The sequence below is a fragment of the Procambarus clarkii genome, chromosome 18 (genome assembly GCF_040958095.1).
Source record: "Procambarus clarkii isolate CNS0578487 chromosome 18, FALCON_Pclarkii_2.0, whole genome shotgun sequence".
Lineage (NCBI taxonomy): Eukaryota > Metazoa > Arthropoda > Malacostraca > Decapoda > Cambaridae > Procambarus > Procambarus clarkii.
In genome coordinates this window covers 37,363,062-37,388,945 of record NC_091167.1, presented here as the reverse complement: position 1 = coordinate 37,388,945, position 25,884 = coordinate 37,363,062, and the positions used below count along the sequence as shown (strand labels likewise).

At 38.1% G+C, this 25,884-nt stretch overlaps 2 protein-coding genes across 2 annotated transcripts in view; one reads left to right on the top strand and one right to left on the bottom strand.

The window, feature by feature from the left end:
* The first annotated feature begins 3,581 nt into the window (after positions 1-3,581).
* LOC123747646 (monocarboxylate transporter 12-B) lies at positions 3,582-13,323 on the top strand. The gene is made up of 5 exons (XM_045729867.2): positions 3,582-4,198; positions 5,398-5,665; positions 8,627-9,508; positions 10,156-10,347; positions 11,135-13,323. The coding sequence occupies exons 1-5, from the start codon at positions 4,109-4,111 to the stop codon at positions 11,299-11,301; spliced, it is 1,599 nt and encodes a 532-aa protein (XP_045585823.1). The 5' UTR covers positions 3,582-4,108; the 3' UTR covers positions 11,302-13,323.
* The window catches only part of LOC123747647 (Y+L amino acid transporter 2-like), a 15,549-nt gene continuing 2,982 nt past the window's right edge, over positions 13,318-25,884 (bottom strand). The window contains exons 2-10 of the mRNA XM_069326502.1: positions 22,717-23,074; positions 21,815-22,036; positions 20,919-21,144; positions 20,554-20,598; positions 17,348-17,471; positions 15,224-15,424; positions 14,868-15,017; positions 13,984-14,161; positions 13,318-13,494 (exon numbers count right to left, since the gene is read on the bottom strand). Coding sequence (XP_069182603.1) covers positions 13,436-13,494; positions 13,984-14,161; positions 14,868-15,017; positions 15,224-15,424; positions 17,348-17,471; positions 20,554-20,598; positions 20,919-21,144; positions 21,815-22,036; positions 22,717-23,065 — 1,554 coding nt within the window. The 5' untranslated portion in view covers positions 23,066-23,074 and the 3' untranslated portion in view covers positions 13,318-13,435. The remainder of the gene's footprint in view (positions 13,495-13,983; positions 14,162-14,867; positions 15,018-15,223; positions 15,425-17,347; positions 17,472-20,553; positions 20,599-20,918; positions 21,145-21,814; positions 22,037-22,716; positions 23,075-25,884) is intronic.

The window sequence follows — 25,884 nt, the reverse complement described above, 5'->3', positions numbered from 1 at the left end:
TATCTTAATCTTCAACACCATATCAGCCATCACCGGATATCACTTAATATCCATAAACTCCAGATTGCACCCTAAGCCTTGACCGGCTGTATCTTCACATACCCACCATTACATACAGCTTTCTGACATACCCACATATGGCAACGTTGAGTAACTATAAAGCACTTCATCGTGTCGAAAGCGCTGTTAATATCCACGTATCATACCCGTTATCATCTCCTTGGTTCTATCACTCGTCATCAGATTAATAAACATTTCTCATTGCAGTAAAATGAAACCCACTGAAATTATTTAAAATAGGATTGAAATTTATTTAACTGGGGTGTTGCTTATAGGAAAATATGTAATTAGTTACTTCACCACAAGACAATACAACTGGTTTTGCACATATCTGGTTCAGGGATTCACGAAACTGTTGATGGAAGTTTGATGTTTGGACACACATAGGCACCTTGGACGACCGTTGGGCTGCAGGACCGAGTGCCCAGTAGCTGAGTAACAAGGCAGATTCCCTTCAGCTTTTGTCACTCATTTATTGAGTTTGTCAACAATAAACTATATGGCGTTTATATGAATTTAGCTCACTTACCATTTAAATTTTTCAGGCATTTCCTCTTTCTCTAAGTCTTCCTTTTATTTCATTCACTCAGACTCCTTCTCTCCTCCTCCCACACTTTTACACAACAGCATCAAATCTGCTGCCTTCTCCAACACTGCAACTCATTGTTCTCATACCTGCCATATAACACCTTCTCCAAATCAAGTAAGCCGATACTTATCTCACCGGAATGAATTTTCATACAATCTGGAGTCAATTTTTTAACCTTCCCCTTGTTCCAACTAATCAGCTGTCAGAACTCTACTTTTCACCTCGCCATTAAAAGACACAACCCTCGCCCACAAGAAACATATTATACACTAAATTTTAACACATAGTGATACGTTTCTCCTTCTATAGTTGGTATACTTTCTCACCTGTTCTTTCAGGCTTAAATATATATATATTTTTCATTCTGCCCTTTCATATTTCACATGTCATCACACTTGTCAATTCCATCTTTCACATATTGTTTCACTCTGCCATTCAATCTTTCATATATTGTCCTACTATTACTTTCCAAGATACTTTGTCTGCTTGTACAATATGATCTCGAAATTTCATCTTTGAACCCATTTTTTCATGTTAAGCCACGAAAACTTACAGCTTTTCTCCTCTAAAATCTGATTTCGAGCGTACCTCTTTATGATACCTTAACTTATTGCTTACTCACGCATCTCTGACACCATATTTTTGTATTAGAACATTTAGGTACATCTGTAACAATGACGCTACCCTAGACCATGTGAAGGGGTACATAGTGTGTCAAGAACTATGTGGTGCTTAAGAATTCCTATCACACAGGATGGTTAATCATACAGGGCCATGTGATCAGCAGTCTACGGTGCATTATGAGGATATCCTCAAAAACAAGAGAGTGAATAAAATAGCAATGACACTAAAAATCCCATCTCAAGTACAGGAGCTGATGATATCCATCTCTCTTTCTCTCCACCCTATTCTCCTGGTTTCTGATGGAGTAGAGCACTTTCTCAACCACAATCGTTTATGATCTACAAGACATGTCGGTATTCGTCTTCAGGAATGTCAGCCTCTTGGGCACGGCTGACGCCTACTCCTCACTCCCGCTGACCACATTCTCCGATTCCATCGGCGGTCGCTTGGTGTACTTCTACCTTTGTGGTGAGTTTTGTTCATTTATTAGTCACCCCCCATACGCGTCCTCTGGCCGTTGGTAGGAATGTTACATAAGTATATAATGGGAAACAAAAAATTAACTCCATTATTCGGTTAATAAAGCAAATTATTGCTATTTATTTAATATTTACATTATTGGAATGATTCACAGTAACGTGGCTTAATACAAATAAACCAGCCCACACGTATGGGAATGAGAGTGATGACGTTTTAGTCTGTACTGAATCCTAATTATTTCCGTCTTAACTAGAGTCTCCAGAACGGACCACAATGTCGTCACTTACAATGTCATGTTTGCTTGAGTTACTTTTAATCATCTAGGGCGGAAAGGGAATGAATGGTAATTAGAAAAGATGGTGATCTCCTTCAGTGCTGGAAACTGCCATTATTATCTCGTTTGTAAAGATGATGAAGGGTGTACTCTTTGTGTTGTGCTGCTTTTATAGTTCTCATAAAATACAGAAATTTTTTATATAAATATTTTACATTACTCTGGTCAAAATGGCGTTATAATCGATATAATTATATTTGTCAACAATTGACATTCCTTAGGCGCTAGTTCTAGGGTAGGTAACGCATTTCATCGGATGAGTTACACGTTCCAATTCCATATGGATGAAAAACAATGCAATGGATTTGATACAAGGTGAGATCGAAAGGAGATTGCTGCAAACAGAATCAATTTCTTTAATCTAATATATATATATATATATATATATATATATATATATATATATATATATATATATATATATATATATATATATATATATATATATATATATATATATATATATATATATATATATATAGGTACCACCTCTGGTGCCAATGTGGGGACCCATAGCCTCGGAGAAGAAAATAAAAAGTATTCAGAGGAGACCTTGTGGTTTCTCACTGAACACTAATATTATCTTCTCCTACCACCCCCATTCTTTTGTATGTACACATATATATTTACTTTATTTGATCTTTGTTACAAAAAAGGAGTTACATATGGGTTACAAAGATGGTTATCATAGGTTGTCGAGTTCCTCCAGCTCCTCAGATGGCGGGCAGGAACCCTGGATGCAGTGCGCATTTATATATATATATATATATATATATATATATATATATATATATATATATATATATATATATATATATATATGTATATATATATATATATATATATATATATATATATATATATATATATATATATATATATATCATATTACGAACATGAGTTTTGGAGAACTCCTCTTTCAACTAAATCCTGATGCAAGAATAATAGTTAGTGGGATAGAAGCCCTAAACCAGAAGATAGTAAATACAGAATATGCGGTCATATTCAATGAGACATATATATAAATACAAACATGTAGACAAATACATATACATATTAATAATCTTTTTATATCATAAGTGATTCAACAACCGCATGAAAAGGACATGGGAGTAATGTTGGTCAGCAGCCAAATTTGTCATGAATTAGCACCTGAGTTTTTTCTTCATGAAATATTTACTTAAGCATCTTTTTTTTTCAATGTATAAAAATTTAACAAGTTAAATATTTTATTATATAAATAGTGTTGATGTTATCTAGCAGAGCTTCCTAAAACTCACATTAAAAGGACATAAATATAGTCTCCCCAACATTAGGCAATAAATATTTCACTATTTTGTTTATGAATATGATACTTAAGTAGAGGAAAGTTTAACTTCGTCAACAATACTTCCCCATGCGTCTTGTTATACCACACCATGCGTGTCGCTAGTTGCTGAATCTGCATAATCTGGCAACGTCAGGCCTTGGGGAGTGTAGCCAAGTTGGTCGGGTGTGTTGCGTGGCAATCATATCAGAGAGGTGTAGGGTAAGAAACCAGCCATACATGTCTGTTCTGCTCACTCGTGCAGTTACTGAAACAGCTTGCACTTCACTGCCAGCCGTCAAGCACACTCTCCCTTTCACATTGTCATATTGGCCTAGTGTGTGACCGTAGTGGTCAGCGATAATGTTATGCACGCTTAGAGTCTTAATTGGAACATGTGTATGTGTCAATGGTATGTTTCGCTCAAGACCCTGAAGGTGCTGTGTTGTTGTGAACAAGACCTACACGACTCTGTTATTATCGGGAAGTGATGATGCATGTGATACTGATCACGTTATTCTCTGAAATAATACTAAGCAAGAGAAATTGTTGAAAATCCAAAAATATTCATTGATAAATACAGATGAAGACAACATCGGAAAAGAACTATAAAAAGAAGAAATTACAATATTCATGTGCAACAAACAATAACAATTTTCGATGTTCTTGAACTGTGACAGGAATTTATAGCAGACTTCTAGAGGAAGCAGAAGGCATGTCTGTGGACGACACCAGCCGGCAGAAGACGAGAGCTCCTGACGGAGGCTGGGGCTGGATGGTGGCCTTCGGATCGTTCCTCATGCTGGTGAGTAGTACGGAGGCCTTCCGCCTTAGCTATGATTTATAATATATTTCCATTTCCTCTTGTCTTTCCTGTTTTCTGTTGCTATTGTTGAATTAATTAAAGTGATATGATGGCGGTAGCCGAAATGAGTCCTTTCTTTTCCTTATTAATGAAAGACACTTAGTCATGCTGTTATTGCAAAAAATGAGCTCTAAACTCAATTAGACAAAAACGCAGAAAAAATCCTGGTTCATCCAAACCAAGGAAACACAGAACAATCTCACCATCTGGCTAAATTGCTTCTCTAAATCATCCTCATTTAGAGAATTCTGTACAGTTCTAGGCACTCAACTAATGAACTAACTAATTGCCCTCTGACGTGCAGAGAAAGCCTGTAAACCGTGCCGACCATGAGTCACAATAACGTGGGTGAAGATATGGAATCCAAACCACACATCAGAAAATGAAAAAACGACAACGTTCCGATCTGTCGTTGACCATTATCAAGGTATTACACGCCTTGATAATAGTCCAGGATGGATAAAAATGTCGTCGTTTCTTTATTTTCTGATGAGTGGTATGAATATCCCACAAAACTTTGTTTCTAGATCCTGATGATCCAGCCCATCTTCCTGTTTAGATAATACTTATAAGAACGATGTGGACCATGCTACATATATTGACGAAGTGAACAATTAGAAATAATATATTGGTATTACTTAATTTGGTCAAATCAGGAAAAGTTTTGTGTTTAAGTTGCTAATAAAACCTAACCTTACCCAACCATTCTGGCTTAATACATGCTATATGAGGCCTAATATAGTAAATATATGTACTATAGTAGGCCTAGGAATATTAATGTTAGCATTTAGCTTTATTTTTCCTGATTATATAAAGTGAATAGTACCAAATTCTATTAATTTTCCATCACGTTAATATATGTGCGTTGGTCCACATACTTACGAAATCTACTTTGTAAACAAGAGGATGGTTTTGATAACTGACACGAATGAAAACGCAACGTCTTTCTGAGTTATTCACAAGTAAAATATTTATATAATTAATTAATTGACACGGTGATACGCCCACACACATATCTACCAACCTTGGTCATACCATCCTTATTCATAATAACCTTATTCATAGTTCATTGCATATATAGTTTGCTCCATTGTACGCCATCTTCTACTTACTTTTCACTAATATTTCTCTCACTACAGGCTCTGGTGCCTATGATATCCCTCTCCTTCTCCATACTATTCTCCGGGTTCCTGAGAGAACAGAAGGCTTCATCCACCACCATCGCTTGGATCTTCAACCTGCATATATTCAACTGGAATCTTGTCGGGCTCTTGACTGGTCCGCTCGCCTCAGAATTCGGCTTCCGGAAAGTTAGCCTAATGGGCACGGCAGCCGCTTCCGTCTTTCTTATACTGACTTCCTTCACCGACTCAATCGGTGGACTTATGGTTAACTTCTCCCTTTGTGGTGAGCCGAACATTGCTGTCCTTAATTATCTCTGGTTATTCACAACAAATACATGATTTCTGTCCGTGGACAGAAACATGTAGTTAGAAACCAACAATTCCCTGAACACTATCCAGATTCACCCACACAGAAGAGATGCGGCATGTCTGTGTGTGTGTGTGTGTATGTATTCCCAAATTTCCTCTTAATGTATTCCACACACACACTCATGAGTAACACACACAAGAGAAGGTACAACACGTGACAGGCAAATACATATTTCTTTTACACTGGGAGTGAGTGGGTGAGGAAGCGAAGAGTATGTGAGAGGCTTTGGAATGATTGTGTGAGGAAATGGGAAATGAATCTGAAAAGGCGGAGAGTGAGGATCTGCGAGTGTGTGTGAGGAAGTGGGGAGTGAGTGTGTATACGGATTCAGTGAGTGAGCGTGTGAGGCCCCTAGGGTGTGATTGTGGGAGGAAGTGGGGTGTGAGTGTGGGGGAAAGTTAGATGTAAGTATGTGAGGAAATGGGCAGTGAGTGTGCTAAGATGCAGGGAATGAGTGCATGAGGAGGCAGAGGAATTTGTGTATGAGGCCGTGGGAAGAGAGCATCTTGTAATCCACAAGTGTTGCAGTGCTTGATTCACTAGTTAATATTCACTCTTTACTTGAGGAGTGCAAAGGAAGTTACAAGTGTGCAGGAGGTTAGGCGTGGAGAAGCATGTCATAAAATTTATTGCATGTGTGAGGACGTGGGGGGTGAGTGTGGATATCACACGAGCACGTAATGTGATAAGCGCCAAAAATAGAGGGCAATGGTTGATAAAAACGGAGTATATACCTAAAAATACATGTCATGTATTTCACAGTTCATGAGTCAACCGTTGGTCTCTTGATTTACACTTCCCATAACATCCAATATCCTAACACAACCTGACATGAACAATGCAAACAATCACATTAACTACAGAATCTAATACAAGGAAAACGTAGATACAGTAGATTTTCTCATTAAAACGTAGATATTTGTGACTACCTAATTTTATTAAGAGGAGAAAAAGAGAGAGCAGAAGGGAGAGAGGTAGGCAGGGAGAGGAAACAAAAGAGAGGGAGTGAAAGAATAACATCATAACATCAGGTGACCGTTCCTCAGAGTAACGCATATAGCTACAGTCATTCAGAGTAACACACACAAGGATAACATCAGCGGCGTATGCAAGGCTTGCGAACATTAGAACTGCCTTCAGAAACTTGTGTAAGGAATCATTCATAACCTTGTATATAACATCTTAGACCAATACTGGAATATGCGGCTCCAGTGTGGAGTCCACATCTTATCAAACACAAAACTAAGTTAGAAAAGGTTTAAAGGTATACCGCCAGGCTAGTTCCCAAGCAGAGAGATATGAGCTACGAGGAAAGATTACAGGAACTATTCCTCACGACACTAGAAGGCAGAAGAGTTAGGAGAGATATGATCACTATTTATAAAATTCTCAGAGGAATTGACAGGGCAAATTGTCAGGTATAATAAAAGATAAACTGTTTAGCCCGGGTGACACGCGAACAAAGGGACAAAGGTGAAAACTGAATACTCAATTGAGCCACAAGGACTTGAGAACTTTTCAGTGTCAGAGTAGTTAACAGATAGAATGCATTGGGAGTGATGTGGTGGAGGCTGACTCCATACACAGTTTTAAATGTAGATATGATAGAGCCCAGTAGGCGCAGGAATCTGTACAACAGTTTATTTACAGTTGAGAGGCTGGACCACGGAGCCAAAGCTTAAGTCCCGCAAGCACAACTAGGTGAGTACAATTATGTAAGTACAAGGTAACCCTCCCACAGATAAACACACAATCTGTCCTTTCAGCGTTATCAGCTCCTTGATATTTTTAAATGCTTACATAACATCACAGGAATAAATATGTATATATATATATATATATATATATATATATATATATATATATATATATATATATATATATATATATATATATATATATATATATATATATATATTCCAAAAATACAAAATTAACAAAATACAAAATTCCATATTTTTCTGATTTGAATTACTTTTATAATTTGAAATGACCGAATCAAGGTGCTTGACAATAAAATGTTCCATGACATATTCATTGGCTAAAAATAGACAACATTGTAATGAGAATTGTGGTTTTATATGAAAATGTTGCAATCAGATGCGAAATCATTATGAGTAGCATAATGAGTTCTCATTATGAGTAGCATGAGTGATACCCTCTGCCCCTTGAATACTTTATTTACATTGAATTATCTCCAGTTCAATATTATTTAGACCTCGTTATTTTCAATGTTCACTATGACATTAATTGTTAATTAGATGAACACTACACCAGGGGTCATGAATTTTAATTGCTTTATAATTATAATAATTGACTCTATAGATTTTAAATTCAGTCTCTATGATAATTTGTTGTACAAAACTTTAACATCGCTATAATCTAAAACTATAATGATTTCGCAATTGCCTTGATTCTGCCTATGATTACCAGGTTGATTGGATAATTCTTTTTTGTTAACTAATTAATCACTGATTACACACAACTTCCAGGGTAGCAATTTTAATTAATTTAATTCCATTTTATTTCCGAATGCTTTATAGTAATTTTTCTGGCAAAGACATCGTTTGTGTTGTCATCTCGACAGAGAGTCCCACACGCGTGAATTCTTTTTCACGAGTAGGTTAATGTTTGCATTTGCTCCAGATATTCGTTTGATAATCGCATTGGTTGAAAGAAATACGTACGTCTTCATAATAATACACTTCACACTTCCAACTTTTATCTTTGTCACTGTGATGTTCACTTGATTTGATGGAAGGAGGATTATATAGGTAGCGTCTGTAATATACATTAGTATATATTTATTATTGTTCTTTCATTTCCAAACAAAAAACGTAAATATAATATTGTATTTCCTTTCATACTCTACAGGAATATTTGGTGGCCTCGGATGCAAGCCCTGTTTCATACTGATCCCTATGTACTTTGATAAAAAAAGGGGTCAAGCAGTTGCTATTTTGATGGCTGGCATTGCTTTGGGTCAATTCATGGGCCCCCCTATAGTCAGGCTCTTGCTAGAGCATTATGCACTCAGAGGCGCTGGTCTGATCATAGGAGCCGTTCTTCTGAACAGCTGCGTCGGCGCTGCATTCTTCCAACCTGTAGAATGGCATTTAAAACCATATGATGAAGAAACTCCCGAAATATTACCTGTCGCCGATAAATCTATTGAAGGTAGTTACATGAATAGCGATGAAACAGCGAATGATGATGGTGATGACGTGCTTGGGAGAAAAGGACATCGTGTGATATCTGGAGAGGTTGGAAGGCGAGCAATGCAGAGGAGCTGCAGTTTACATTCTGATGAGTGCTCTTCTGTATCAATGGCTGTCTCTTTGATTGACCTGACTAGCATCTCCCTAATCGTCCAGAATGAGATCGACACCCTATCCACAGATAAAGAAGATGAAGAAGAAGAGGAAGCCAGTGGAACGAACAGAGCATTGCTGACTGCGTCTAGAGTGATTCGTTCCCTCATATCAGACCTCAAGATCTTCAAGTCTCCCAGAGCACTCATTATAGCAATTGCTGGTCTCTGTGTAGCTAATAGCTACTTGAATTTCCATATGATTTTACCATTTGCCATTCAAAATGCCGGTTACAGCCTTGAAGATGCAGCTTGGTGCATGTCCATCGCTGCCGTCGCCAACCTGGTGGCTCGTCTCAGCACGTCGAGTCTCTCAGACTGTGCCTGGTTCAACATGAGATTTGTTTACATGTTGGGGGCAGGAGTCGTAGCGGCTAGTACTCTAGGTAAGTCATGAGTGTGATACTAAGTCTCGTTCCATCCTCTGTTCTAGGAACGTCTTGACGTTTTTGACAGGCTTCGTTGTGCCTCCTAATAATCTTGTGTGAAAGTTGTAAAAAAGTTGGTTTTATCATTGATATATACATATATATCACGTTAGAGTGATATATCTGTGTATCAGAAGTTATGAAGTTCTCATTTCTTGTACTCTAGTTAAGGCCCAAGTCTTCACTCGCAGCTCACCTATGATACAAGCCGCTCCGATGCGGCTTGTGTTATAGTTAAGTCTTGAGAATGTCTCGGCATAGATTGTTCTCAACTTAGGTTGAGTGCAATGTAAGAACTCTTGTATATATACATTAAAATATATTTAAATATATACAAGTTCTGAGCGATGGAGGGTGTCTCATTGCAGTTTGTATTTTAAGTCTCCATTGCGGGGTCTCATTAATAACTTTTAAATAACAGTAGCATTTTCAAACTTATCTTAAAAAAAAGTCCTTTTATAACATATGCTATCAAAAGTTGACTGCTTGGTGATACATAATTTCGTTTTGATATATACACTAGTATAAGGGAAAACATGATGATAAAATATCAATACACAGACTATTTTTGAGGCATGTTACCCTGTGGTTTACCCCCCCTATAGTGTTCAGCTTCCTCAAGGACCTGACGTGGATGAAGGTGACGATGGGAGTGTGGGGCTACGGTGTGGGGACCAATATCTCCCTCTACACCCTCATCATGGCTAAGTACATGGGTGTCCAGAACATGGCAGCGATATTTGGTTGCCAATCCCTCATTATGGCCTTCGGTCACATCACGCTTGGCCCGCTCTTAGGTAAACAATCTCTTTTAGTTCCTGTTTGTGGACATGATCAGCTATATTCTAAAAAAATGTTGGATATTCTTTTAAATGGCAACTTCAATCATTTGTTGCTGGTAGTGAAATCCTATTTTTTTTATTATTTTATTTTTGTTGTTGTATGGAGGACGCCAGTCTGATAGTCTGATGTTATATTAAGTATTAGATCTCATGTCTTAAAAATTGCAGGCATTACTGTAATTTTACTTATAATTTTCACTCTGGGGGTATTATAGAGTAAATACTGACCCTAGCACAAACTACAATGTGACTAAATTGCTTGTTGCATAATGTTGAAGCTGTAGGGTGACCTTCTTGAATGTTATATTAAGTGCAGATCAAGGTCTCTTTTAAGAGACGGCAGCCGTTTGATATCATTGCATCAGAATTTCAAATACACAGCCTACATCACAGTCTAGTCCAGTTACAAGCCTTGTTTTATATATATATGTATATATATATATATATATATATATATATATATATATATATATATATATATATATATATATATATATATATATATATATATATATATACATATATATATATACATATATATATATATATATATATATATATATATATATATACATATATATATATACATATATATATATATATATATATATATATATATATATATATATATATATATATATATACATATATATATATATATATATATATATATATATATATATATATATATATGTATATATTTACTAGTTACATGTTGTAAATTATAATTAAACTTCAACAGGTTTGATCCGTGATTTGAGTGGAAGCTACGCCGTGGCCATGTGGGCGATGTCAGCGGAGGTGTCGATATGCGTGGTCCTTTGGCTCTTCATGCCCGCTGCCATCGCCTACGACAAGAGAATAGAGGCGCGTGCCTCTTCAAGACATGTAGACAAGCTTGCAGAGTAAGAGTCCGTCGACAGCATCTCGCCGGAAGCGACGGGAGTAATGGTTACTGTGAAGACATGATGCGTGTCAAAAAAAATATATTAACCTGCGATGGTTACTCTGATTTTAACAGGTTAAAATACAGCAACGCAAGAGACAGGAACAGGAGTATTATGGTTTTAGGATACAACCGATCAATTATTAGTGTAGCAGCACTGATTATATATTGTAATTTGAATAAACCAACTTAAACAATTTGGATCTATTCAGAATATATTGTCGTTCAAACAATGAATATTGCTCGTGTAATGTAATATTCTGCATATATATATGATCAAGACTGTTCATTGTAATGAAATTTAAAGGTAAATTGCGGTAGCAAAATAAAGATAACTACTGTAGAATACTATAAATATGGAGAGAGCAGTGAGCATAGTTTATTATAGAACATTCATATTGATATATGACCTAAAATGTGAGCTAATATTTGCTCCTTCGGTTTCAGAGAAATCTGATATTAAATGGATTGCTATCAATAAACACAATAAATATGGCAGGTGACATATACCAATTGATCACTTTCGTGTTATTGGTTGTGTGTAGATATGTTGAGGCTCTTGACAGTGTCTGGATGATTGTGCATTGTCAGATGCCTTGAAAGAGATGTTATTGTTATTGCCTATATATTGGCCAGCCTATATATTGAGATTGTTGGAGCTGACAGTCCCATTGTGGGCATGTGAAGGCAAAGAAGACATTTGTCTCTTTCAGCACCAGAATAATCGACCGATACTTGTCACCTGTCATATTTATTGTACTTAATGATTGTAATCTAACTTATCAGATTTTCGTAAAACGGACTAAATTTATTAGTTCATTAGGTCAACTTACTGACCATTTCCAGGAAGCAACTCAACAACCGCTGACTAACTCCCGGGTGCCTATTTACTGCTAGGTGAACAGATCTATTAGATGGAAGGAAACGTGGCAAACCATTTCTGTCCCTGCCGGAATTCGAACCCCGGATTCCTGATTGAGATTCGAGAATGAACCCAACTGTACTACCAAGACCCTGTGCTGAGGATACCTGCATATATAGAGACAAACTGCGATTGATTAATATATTTGATATCGGATTATTTATATTCTGAATCCTTTAAACGCATGTTATGTCGTAATTATTTGGGTTTCGTAAGTAATTTATATACTACAATAGTTTCCCGCCTCACTTGCATCATATTATGCTGTCATATGCAAAACTTTCCTAGAGACACGTATAAGTCTAGTTATTCAGCCTTATGTTTACTTGTATGCTCACGTGCCTTGTTTATTGCAGTCAGTATATTAGTTGAAAATAGTTTTCTTTAAATTCATATTATTTAAAATCATATTTAAACTCATATGCAATTTGTTCCCCAACGGTATCATCTCCAACGATTCATTCATATTGCACTTTAATGATATCATTATCTCTGCCAGTCTCAGATTTGGGCTCCTCTTTCACCCTACACTTCACACCCTCTCTCACGCAGACAGCGACTATTCCTAATTTCTTATCAATTGTGAACATGCAAGATCTTTTATCTTTTGATCTAGTACTCGACCAGTAATTCCCTTGATCAGTAAGCTTAGTTTCAAAGAGTGCTTTTATGTCTAGCTGTACAGTATTCAACAACACTCTGAGGCCGTATGCAGTGTTTCTTATACTCTTATAGTGAGTATAGAACACCTGTTGGCAACGTTTCTGTAATGTTTTATTATTTAGAATTATCTCCATAGTTTCCTTTGATTTGGAAACAAATAATAGTCAAAAAAGGGTTCAAAGGTGTCATCAAGATTTGACTCCTTTTTCAGTTGTATTATTTTCCATATGTTTACAAAAATACTAATAACCACTAACAGTTTACAGTCTTGCACACAGTTTCTTCTAATGAATCTTCCAAACCTGCTATTTGTACTGATGATTTTGTAAAAACAAAACAAAAACAACAACAAATCAACTTATACAATATACAGGTGACAAATAAAACGACACAATACAAATATTTAATTTTATTTCTCATTTCGAAAATGCAAAAATAGTATATAGATGTTATTTATATGTATTATCCAACGGTATGGAATCCTGTTGAATTGTTAACAGAGGACGTCAGTCTCACTCCTTCTCCTCAGGTAAGCAGAGAAACAGTTTTTGAAGGAAAATGCTCACCTTATCTGTAAAACAAAAAATATTTTGAATTTGAAATATTCTTCTATGTAAATGTCCCCCGAAGTGAATTCGCATAACATTTATACAGTATTACTTTACAATCTAATAAACTGTTTTCGTCCAAAATAAAGGCAATATTTGGTCATATCGAAGATTTGCCCCTTGAACATGTAAATTATAAAACTGACGATCATTATCATTTTCCTCATCGTCATACCCATTCCAAACTATATTTACTGGAAATAACTGACTGGAAATGAAGACCACGGTGAAACCAACGTCTGATACCACAGATACTCACTTCACACGCCCAATTACAGACATGATCACGACTCTCGACATTCCTAGTTACTATACCGAAGCAGATAAAATAATGGCTAGTTGAAAAACAACAAAATATGAGTACAAATTAAAGAACTAGATACGAGATTCTTGCGGTATAGAACCCAAAGCTGTGTGAAAGATGGCTTTCTAGCAAAGGAGTTGAGACTAACCCAGACCCGAAGAGGAGCAGCGTGCGAGGTCCCGACGGTAGATGGTGAAGTAATAGACGGGTAGACCCGTGACGATGACAGCGACGGCCCCCATCACCTCCATCGGGGCCATCACGATGGGGATCAACATGAGGAAGAACTGCGTCAGGAAGAACAGCACTGGGAGCACCAGCCACACCTGTGGGAGGCGAGGGAAGGGATATAATAGTGCCATAACTCAAGCAGTAAGAGGCAGAACAACTGAAATTAATAAAAAAAAAAAAATATTATACGGGAAAAACAAACAACAAAAATACTAATTGAAACTAATTCGATGTGTTTGTTGCGTTAGAACAAGGGTGAGTGAGAGGGAGGAGTGCCACGCAGATTTAGACCAAGCGCAGTGGAATGTGTTTAATAGTGTGAGGTTTGCTTGCTCGTGAGCGATGATTTGCTCTTGGTGTTATATCTTATCAACATCATTTAGGAATTATAACTCCTCGAAAATAACTTACAGGCACACCAACCTGTACACTCAAGTCCTGAACTCGATTCACTCAAGTTGAATCCTAACGTAGACTCTGAGTTTGAATGCACTGAGATGTGAAATACACTTTTCTGTGTTTACTTTGGAGAAAAACATTTAGTTTTTAGAGTTCAGCTTAAGGCCTATAGCGAGAGGGCTTAATAAGGTCACCAATTCCTTACTGATCAACCAGAAGGTATACTTTAGTCCTGAAAATAATCCAGGACCAAAGTAAACTCTCTGTGTATATACATCAAGAAGCTAAGTATATATCTCAGTAGAATAAGGCTCCTGACTTGTAATTGCGTTTTTCTACGGATATACACCTTGAACTTCACAGTATTTGGTTGTACATGTATCAACAAGCTATTACACTCACCTTGAATGGTCTGTGCCAAAAAGGGTATTTATATCTGAACCAGAAGAGGGCACAGATGCAGGCGAACTGCATGGCGGTGGCGCTGAAGGCGGTGTAGTTGATTAGGGAAGATATATCCGGCACCAACAACATAATCAAAATCGTCACTCCCTGTCATAAGAAACATAAATATGAAACTGCAGGAATTAATAAGCGATTAATGTTATTGGCAATATTGCTTTAATTGAAGACAGATACGCAGGTCTTTTAACAAGTTCACCCTCCAACCATCTAAAACTTCCTTTCTTTCTCTGTTCTTCTCTTCCATATATATATATTTAGATCCTCTCTTCCTATCTACCGTAAACGAAACTAACGTTGAGAATGGCAGCTGGCGGTGGCGTGTAGTTCTTCACGCTGACGAGGGAGAACGCCTGCGGGAACTGGCTCCTCCTCGCCCCGACGAAGATAAGACGAGTTTGGGTGAAGACGGAGGCGTGCGTGCTGCCGAAGGTCGAGCACATTACGAAGATAGGCATCGTGAACGCCAGCACGCCCAGCATCCGAGTTCCATATGTCTGAAAAATGCTTCAGCTTTACCATACATAAACGTGTGTTTGGTGTGTGTACGCACCTATTTGTGCTTGCGGGGGTTGAGCTCTGGCTCCATGGTGCCTTTTTACTGCTAGGTGAAAAGGGGCATCAGGTTGAAAGAAACTCTACCCAATTTATTTCCGCCTCCGCGGGGGATTGATCCCCGGACCCTAGGACTACGAATCCTGAACGCTATCCACTCAGCCGTCAGGTCCCTTGATGTGTGTGTGTGTGTGTGTGTGTGTGTGTGTGTGTGTGTGTGTGTGTGTGTGTGTGTGTGTGTGTGTGTGTGTGTGTGTGTGTGTGTGTGTGTGTGTGTGTGTGTGTGTGTGTGTGTGTGTGTGTGTGTGTGTGTGTGTGTGTGTGTGTGTGTGTGTGTGTGTGTGTGTGTGAGTGTGTGTGTGTGTGTGTGAGTGTGTGGGAATGCATTGGTCTCTTGCTTATATATACTGGAACCACGATTCAGAGAACAATATGTCAACAAACCAGATTCGTTGAATCAGGAGTTTGTTTTCGTTGCAACCGAAGATGTCCTCAGAAAGGAATTTGTTGACTAAACCACATGCCAGAAGATGAGGAGACGACGACGTTTCGGTCCGTCCTGGACCATTATGAAGTTAATTGTAATGGGATAATGGTCCAGGACCATTATCCGGATCAAAACGTCGTCGTCTCTTCATATCTGGTGTGTAGTTCGGTCATCATATCTTCAGCTACGTTATTGTGACTCATCGTCTGCAAGAGATTTGTTAACATTAAACACAAGAAAACTGCCTTTTTATATACTGTAGTTTGATGAGGTTACTAATGTTATTATTGATTTGTTTGCCATTTAATTGTATTCTTATATCTCATGTGTTTGTCATGTACAGCGCGCTACACCCATTTATCCACAACTTCTGGAAACATACTACACCTCAAGGATAACTTTTCCTAACCTTTAATCAAGTAGTGTTTCTATCCCCTGCTCCGAAAGGCTCTCTGATATATACTTTTAAATTAGAATGCGGTGTTTGCTCTCGCGACTTCACTACCTTCACTTTTAATGATAAGTTACTTTAATTATCTTTCTGAATGTCTTGGCTTGCTAGTTTCCATTTATTTGTTTTCTAAACTCTCACCGCAATCCCACAATTATTTGTTTCTGGGCGGCTTGTCGATTGCACTGATATGATTTTTTATAATAATTTATGGTTATTTGTCTCATGTGATTGTTTGTGTTTTTGTGTGTTTCGGTGCGTATTAAGGGGTGGCTGCAGAAAAGAAATCTCTAGTGTTGGGCGTTTCACCTAGTGATTTTGTAGGTTGAGGCATCTTACGAGAACGTGTTTCGAAGGAAAGTTCCATAATGATCATATCACCTTTTTTCTTGTCATCTAGTGTTGCATTGTTACAACCTTTTCTCATTGCTCATGTTGTTCCTGGCCCAGTAGTCATTTTATGGCATATGCCTCTGCGCCTTTTATAATTTTTTTATTGATTTGGACACCATATATATGTTATACATTTTATTTAAGGTCCAATATGTATATAGTGAATTTTTTTATCGGCGTTTACTATAAAAGACTATTAATAAATATCTTAATTTGCTTGACTTATTTGCTTTTTTCACATACTCTGTGGACGGAATATGACAGGTTTGACGAATTCCACGCTTCGTTACAGAGCAGTTATCCATATTGATTTACATTTGTTATGTACTACGCATGTCAGGGTTATTGTGAAGGGTTAAAATTGTCAGGGTTATTGTGAAGGGCATGCTATTCAGGTCTTTATTTATGCATTCTTTGAACTCGCCGTGACCAAAACATGGGGCTACACTTGCCGGGACCAAAACATGGGACTACGATTGCCGGGACCAAAACATAGGAATACATGCTCCGTGACTATAACATCCTGCCACCTACCATTGCAACAGCACTTGAAGCGAGTATCTCCACAGGAGTGAGGACAGCGAAGTAGGCGACGTTGGTAAGGGTGTAGATGACGGTGATCAGGGTTGTGGAGAGGATGATGGCGAGTGGCAGGTTCCTGGAATGATGAGAGAGGACACATTAACGCGTTCTCTACTGGACAAGTAGGATCAGTAGAAACACCGTAAGTCCGAGAAGATAATATTCGTGCTTGTTTGGTGTTAGGCTTACTGCCTACCAACCTTTGCAGGGTTAATAGGTCATCATAAACACTTTGGCTGACCAACTAGCAGGTATACTCTAGGCAAGAATATAGTCCAGGTCTAAAGTTAACTCTCATTGTATATACACAGAGAAGCAGGGTGCTCCTTTTCGTGTACATATTTGTCTACTGTTGGATAAGAGGTGAACGTGTATATATACAAAAGAACGTGGTCAATACATCTATATATATATATATATATATATATATATATATATATATATATATATATATATATATATATATATATATATATATATATAGATGTATATAAATATAGGCTAAATATAGATTAGAAATATTATATATAAATATAGACCTGCCTAATAACCGCAAGCTGAAGTTTAAAACTTTTTAAACACTCAACCCACCAGGGGACTCGAACCGTGGCCAACAGAGTGGCAGGTGCACACTGTATTTTAAACACTGAGTATTTAAAAAGTTATAAACTTCAGCTTGCGGTTATTAGGCAAGTCTGTGCATTAAGTATTTAACACTGAGTTCTCCCACATAACAGGGCACGATTAAAGGAGCACCAGAGGTCCCTCACTATCTCATTGCCTGGGAGAGGAATGGAGTTCTGGTTGGTTAAATACCCCAGAATTCCTACCTCTCTTATGGCTTTGAAGTATAGTGCAGTGGATACAGTGTGTACCTGCCACTCTGTTGGCCAGGGTTCGAGTCCCCTGGTGGGTTGAGTGTTTATAAAGTTATATATATATATATATGTATATATATAGATGGTATATATATATATATATATATATATATATATATATATATATATATATATATATATATATATATATATATATATATATATATATATATATATGTCGTACCTAGTAGCCAGAACTCACTTCTCAGCCTACTATTCAAGGCCCGATTTGCCTAATAAGCCAAGTTTTCCTGAATTAATATATTTACTATAATTTTTTTCTTATGAAATGATAAAGCAACCCTTTTCTCTATGTATGAGGTCAATTTTTTTTTATTGGAGTTAAAATTAACGTAGATATATGACCGAACCTAACCAACCCTACCTAACCTAACCTAACCTATATTTATAGGTAAGGTTAGGTTAGGTAGCCAAAAAAAGCTAGGTTAGGTTAGGTTAGGTAGGTTAGGTAGACGAAAAAACATTAATTCATGAAAACTTGGCTTATTAGGCAAATCGGGCCTTGAATAGTAGGCTGAGAAGTGCGTTCTGGCTATTAGGTACGACATATATATATATATATATAACTTTTATGTCTTTTATAACTTTTATAATATGTCAAATCATATTCAGGCGTTGAGCCTGAATATATATATATATATATATATATATATATATATATATGTCGTACCTAATAGCCAGAACGCACTTCTCAGCCTACTATTCAAGGCCCGATTTGCCTAATAAGCCAAGTTTTCATGAATTAATGTTTTTTCGTCTACCTAACCTACCTAACCTAACCTAACCTAGTTTTTTTGGGCTACCTAACCTAACCTTACCTATAAATATAGGTTAGGTTAGGTTAGGTAGGGTTGGTTAGGTTCTGTCATATATCTACGTTAATTTTAACTGCAATAAAAAAAAATTGACCTCATACATAGAGAAAATGGTTGCTTTATCATTTCATAAGAAAAAAATTATAGTAAATATATTAATTCAAGAAAACTTGGCTTATTAGGCAAATTGGGCCTTGAATAGTAGGCTGAGAAGTGAGTTCTGGCTACTAGGTACGACATATATATATATATATATATATATATATATATATATATATATATATGTCGTACCTAGTAGCCAGAACGCACTTTTCAGCCTACTATGCAAGGCACGATTTGCCTAATAAGCCAAGTTTTCCTGAATTAATATATTTTCTCTAATTTTTATCTTATGAAATGATAAAGCTACCCATTGCATTATGTATGAGGTCAATTTTTTTTTATTGGAGTTAAAATTAACGTAGATATATGACCGAACCTAACCAACCCTACCTAACCTAACCTAACCTATCTTTTTAGGTTAGGTTTGGTTAGGTAGCCGAAAAAGTTAGGTTAGGTTAGGTTAGGTAGGTTAGGTAGTCGAAAAACAATTAATTCATGAAAACTTGGCTTATTAGACAAATCGGGCCTTGCATAGTAGGCAGAGAAGTGCGTTCTGGCTATTAGGTACGACATATATATATATATATATATATATATACCATCTATGTAAAAAATGGAATCAGACTCAGGTAATTTGGTTATATAACAATATTATTATTATTATTAGTGCTATTGTAATAATATTATTAATATTAGTTTATTGTAATGCACACTAATGTACACTTCGGTACTAATCAAGCAGGTGGGGCGGCCAATCACAGGGAAATAGCCAAATCAGTCAAATACAGGCGATTGTAAGGTCAATACACCTTTGTTCCCATAGCGTATGAGATGCATGGCCCCTGGGGTAAGAGTGCCATGAGATTTCTCAATGAATTGGGCTCCAGGATCATTGACGTCACCAGGCACCCAAGGGCTGCCAGTTTTTTGTTTCAGCACCACAATCTGGCGATCCAGAGGGGAAACGCCTGGTGCATCCTCGGTTCCTGTCCGGAAGCGGTGGAGCTTCAAGTAATCCATAACCTTTAAGCACTCATTGTATTATTAATGTATATCTTGTAACCTTTAAAAATATAATAAAGCGCTAAAAAAACACACAAAAGGAAGGGGGTGGTAGAAGCACACAGAAACTGTTTTAGAGGGGACCTAAACATTCCCTCTAATGCGTTATGTGTTAGAATTAATAATCATACCCTTTCGGTCATATTCAACCACATATGTCTACAAGAAAGACTGCTGCCAAAATATACTAATATATATATATATATATATATATATATATATATATATATATATATATATATGTGTGTATTTATATATTAAACAATTTAACATGGATTACCTGTTTGGATTCTTGATTTCCTCTGCGACGACATTCAGGTAGTCCCTGCAACAGAGATTTTATATAAAATTCATTCGCAATAACTCTCTAGTACAGAAGTCTAATAGCAAACAGGGAACGGTCCAGTTATTCAGACTCAACGCCTGAATATGATTTGACGGTTCCTTAGTTACATTTTATGTGAAACATATTATGAATCAACTTTTTACATTGGGTTAAGTTATGTCGAGTTAGGTGACGGTGATTTGTGTTTTGTAAGTATAGCTTAGGTTTCGATTAGGTCATATTGGGTTAGGTTAAGTATGTTTTATGAACCACTGAGGAGGAATCTTATGCAGGAATTGAACTGTGGGCTCAAGCCGTACCAGCCGGTGTAGGAGAAGAGACTCTGGTAGAAGGCAGTTGAGATGGCGACGGCGCTCCAGTGTGTGCCTGCCATTGGGGCCCGATAGTGGTCCAAGTGGCCGGTGCCGAGGTGGTAGGCACCAGCCACGATGATGGCACCCAGGGCCACTACCTTCGTTAGGGTAAACACGTTCTGGAGCTTCGCTACCCAGCGCACATTTACGCAGTTGAGCCACGTCAGTAAACCTGAAGAATCAGTTAAATTAGAGAGGGAGAGAGAGAGAGAGAGAGAGAGAGAGAGAGAGAGAGAGAGAGAGAGAGAGAGAGAGAGAGAGAGAGAGAGAGAGAGAGAGAGAGAGAGAGAGAGAGAGAGAGAGAGAGAGAGAGAGAGAGAGAGAGAGAGAGAGAGAGAGAGAGAGAGAGAGAGAGAGAGAGAGAGAGAGAGAGGGAGAGAGAGAGAGAGAGAGAGAGAGGGAGAGAGAGAGAGAGAGAGAGAGAGAGGGAGAGAGAGAGAGAGAAAACCATATAGGTAGACAGCAGGATCTCTATCGATGGTGTTTGCTGGGAAGATAACTACTGTCCTTGGTATTGCTACAACTCCATCCAAAACAGAAGCAGAGACAATAGAACAATTGATGGTTCTCTTCTCACTCGCAACACATTCTCTATAGGGTTATAGGATCCTCCTTTTTTTTACACTACTTCCCCAAAGTGGTTTTCTCGCTTTCTCTCTCTCACCCTCAGCATTCACACAAGTTCTATGTAAATCCCCAAATAGCCTGGCATTGACAGCTCTATATTAAACAGATCAACTATAGTGTAGATAGTTGTTACACCAACATACAATTAGATCGCTCCATTCCACGTTTCTCTATTGTGTTTTCGTTTTATACATATCAACCCCTCATATACTCACATATTAAAGCAGCGGCGATGAGTCTAGCCGGGACAGCGGGTACTGTGTCACAGTGCGGGAGGACCAGTTGAAGGAAATAATTGGCGAAAGTGACAGCAATGACAGCCGTCCCGGCAGAGTTCCTTGTGAGGATGGTGACCCACATGTAGAGGAAGGCGAACACAGGACCGAAAGCTCGGTGTAGATAGGTGTACATTCCACCACTTTCAGGTATCATGGTTCCTGTGGTAAACATTTGGTTTTGTTCAAAGTAAATGAAGTAAAGGAGAGGAAAATTTGAAAATGAATGAAAAATAACAAATTGCATTTGAAATTGAATTGAAATTGAAGAAATTTACATCACTGAAATATAAATTATTAACTTTATAAATTGAAATCCAAACGCCTGGTCTTTCGTTAAAGAAAATAAGAAAAATATGCTTTATTCGACGACTGATTACAAGCTAAGGGGAGCGTGGTCAGATGGTATATACATGGATTATAAAAAATTTATGAATATCACGTCAAGGTATTGCAAACCTGGATCGATTGTAATCACAAAAACTCTCTTCATGAAAAAAAGATATTATTTCCTTTATAAGGTTGTATTGTAATTTTTCACAAGATCGACCCACAGTGCGTTCAAAAGACGGCAAAGTTAACCTAAGAAGAAAATGGTGGCATTTACTCCAGCAAATTATTTACCGTCCTAAACGTATCTGATCAACATGACAGATTCTGACTAACTAGGCCACAGAGTAGAACTTAATCAGAATTTATTATTTAGAGTCAGTTCTTGGCTTCTTTGACTGTTAACGTCTTCTGTTCCATTACTATCACAGCTGTTCAATGTGCTTTACCTGACCACCGAGTTACGATTTACCTGTGATATATCTAAGTCATATACCTGTTGGATCACTTACCGAGCTCGGCGAAGCAAAGGGCGCCGACCATCGAGAGGATTCCGCACGCGACCCACACCACAAGGGACATACCCACACTACCACTGTAGAGCAACACACCCTTAGGAGACACGAAGATTCCGGAACCCACGACGATGCCCACGATCACCGCCACGCTCTCCACCAAACCCAACTCCTTTTTCAGTCTCACAGAGTCGTCCATGGAGCCGTCGTTCTTCAAGACGTCGCCTGTGTTGGGTCCGGTCTTAATATTCATGTTGCTGTTGAGTAGCGGCGACTGTCTGGTCTCGTCTGTCGTGTCATGCGGCTCAGAGGTCCCGACCAAGTTGAATCCGTCTTTCCTCTTCATATTGTCGATCTGAAGTATAACGAGGAAGGTTATGTATGTTTAACACACACACATACACCCACACACACACACACCCCCCCACACCCCCCCCCCACACACACACACACAGCCGGCGGTCGAGCGGACAGCACGCTGGACACGTGATCTTGTGGTCCCGGTTCGATCCCGGGCGCCGGCGAGAAACGATGGGTAGAGTTTCTTTCACCCTATGACCGCTGTTAGTTAGCAGTAAACAGGTACCTGAGAGTTAGTCAACTGTCACGGGCTGCTTCCTGGGGTGTGTGTGTGTGGTGTGGAAAAACAATAGTAGTAGTAGAAACAGTCGATTGACAGTTGAGAGGCGGTCCGTAAGAGCAGAGCTCAATCCCCACAAGCACAACTAGGTGAATACACACACACACACACACACACACACACCTGGTAGCCTGGTGGATAGCACGCAGGACTCGTAATTCTGTGGCGCGGGTTCGATTCCCGCACCAGGCAGAAACAAATGGGCAAAGTTTCTTTCATCCTGAATACCCCTGTTACCTAGCAGTAAATAGGTACGTGGGAGTTAGTCAGCTGTCACGGGCTGCTTCCTGGGGTGTGTATGTGTGTGTGTGGTGTGTGGGGGGAAAAAAATAGTTAGTAAACACTTCATTGACAGTTGAGAGTCGGGCCGAAAGAGCAAAGCTCAACCCCCGCAAACACAAGTAGGTAATTACAACTAGGTGAATACACACACTCACACACATAGGGGACTCGCGGCTGAGTCGACAGCGCCGGGGTTTGAGTCCCCAGCGGAGGCAGAAACAAATGGTAAGAAATTCTTTCAACCTCGTGTCTCTGTTCACCTAACAGTAAATAGGTACCTGGTAGCTGGACGGCTTCTACAACCTGCTTCTTGCGGGTGTGTTGTGTGTGTGCGTTAATTAGAGAGAAAAATATGCAGTAGACATAATAGAGGAAAAATAAATTGGTTAGAAAAGCGGGGTCCAAGAGCTAATTGTTCGATTCTGCAGATAAAAATAGTAAACTCAAGTAGTTAATACACACGCACACGCGCGCGCGCACGAAATGAACCAAAATTAGAGCAAAGTTTACTAGGAACACGCCCGTTTGGTTAGTGCAGACTCTTCCCAAAGTGAGACTGGGTACTTGAGGCGGTGTGCAGCCGTTCTGAGAATCACTTGACGTAGTGAGTTCCCTGTGTTGCATCAGAACACATGACTCATCTCACAGAGGAAGCTACAAAGTATTCATTCTGAAAATTTATATATTCTCTTATAGTCTATCTTGAATTTGTTTTGTAAGATACTTGAGTTCCTACTCTAGTTTTTGTTATACTTCAGTATAAGTAAATATGATTATACATCAGATTACCCACTTTCAATACTTTATTATGTGTTTTATGATATATGCGAGAGAGAGAGAGAGAGAGAGAGAGAGAGAGAGAGAGAGAGAGAGAGAGAGAGAGAGAGAGAGAGAGAGAGAGAGAGAGAGAGAGAGAGAGAGAGAGAGAGAGAGAGAGAGAGAGAGAGAGAGAGAGAGAGAGAGAGAGAGAGAGAGAGAGAGAGAGAGAGAGAGAGAGAGAGAGAGAGAGAGAGAGAGGAGAGAGAGAGGGAGAGAGAGAGAATTATAATATAAGTTAAACAAATATTTTTCATAGCATCCCTCTGTTCCCTTTAGTCTATTCAGGAGGCTGGCAGTTAAAATGCAAGTAATTAACGTCTAGGGGAATTTGGAAACAAACTTTAAATATTTAACTTTTCTATACAATTACTAATGCAAAATTAAACGCTCTAATTGCAAAATTCACAAGTATCCCTTCTCGTACCAGTCCTCCTTATACCTCTACAGATAATTCTGCCACTAATAGTACTACAACTACTACTACTTTTGCTACTTCTATTACTACTACTACAATAACTACTACTACTATTATTACTACTATTACTACTTATTCAGTTTCTAAAAATTCTACTACAGCTGAAATCACCTGCTACTAATACTAGTGCAAATACTATTGCTGTTACTACTAATACAAAGGATCATACTATTATATCTACTTCTATTACATCTACACTACTACAAATAATACATAAACTATTACTACTGCTACAATCACTACACATGGAACCATTATTAATACTTGACGTTCTTAATTAACTCCTGTCACTACTGCCACTGAATTTTTAAAAGACAAAGGCAGTGGACTTATATGCTGTGACTCGCAGAGTGCACTCCTAGCATTGAACGCACATAGTAGTGACACCCAGAAAATAGTCAGTGATATTCGAATGAATGTTTTAGCTGCCAAAGAAAACAGATTTGAGATTAAATTCCTATGGATACCATCACATGTTGGCATCTCAAGGCATGACACTGTTGATATGCTTGCTAAGTCAGCCTGCAGAAAACCAGTGGTAGAAATTGATATGGGTGTTTCATTAGCAGTGACAAAGAGAATACTTAAACAAATATCTAATGAAAATCTCACCGACCTAACAAATTCTCAAAGACCTGAAAGTTGTAGCATTAAATATTATGATAGATATCGTGAGGAGTCATTCACATATGGGACTAATAGAACAAGAACCTGGCAATATGATGTTATAGTGGCCAGAATACGCCTGGGATATAGACGTATCTGGCAGCTTTCTCAAAACCCAAATGTCGAGTACACTATGTGTCAACTTTGTGAAAGAGAAAACATGCACTCTCTTGAACATTATATTGTAGACTGTCCCGTACTGACTGACTTTCGCCCTCCTGGGCTAAGGTATGTTGAACTCTGTAGTTACTATATGAGCACTGGAACACTTGATTATTGGACT

Coding starts and splice junctions, on each gene's coding strand:
- LOC123747646 (XM_045729867.2), top strand. CDS start 4,109: ATGTCTGTGGACGACACCAGCCGGCAGAAGACGAGAGCTCCTGACGGA. Junction 4,199..5,397: donor TCGGATCGTTCCTCATGCTG/GTGAGTAGTACG, acceptor CTCTCACTACAG/GCTCTGGTGCCTATGATATC. Junction 5,666..8,626: donor GGTTAACTTCTCCCTTTGTG/GTGAGCCGAACA, acceptor CATACTCTACAG/GAATATTTGGTGGCCTCGGA.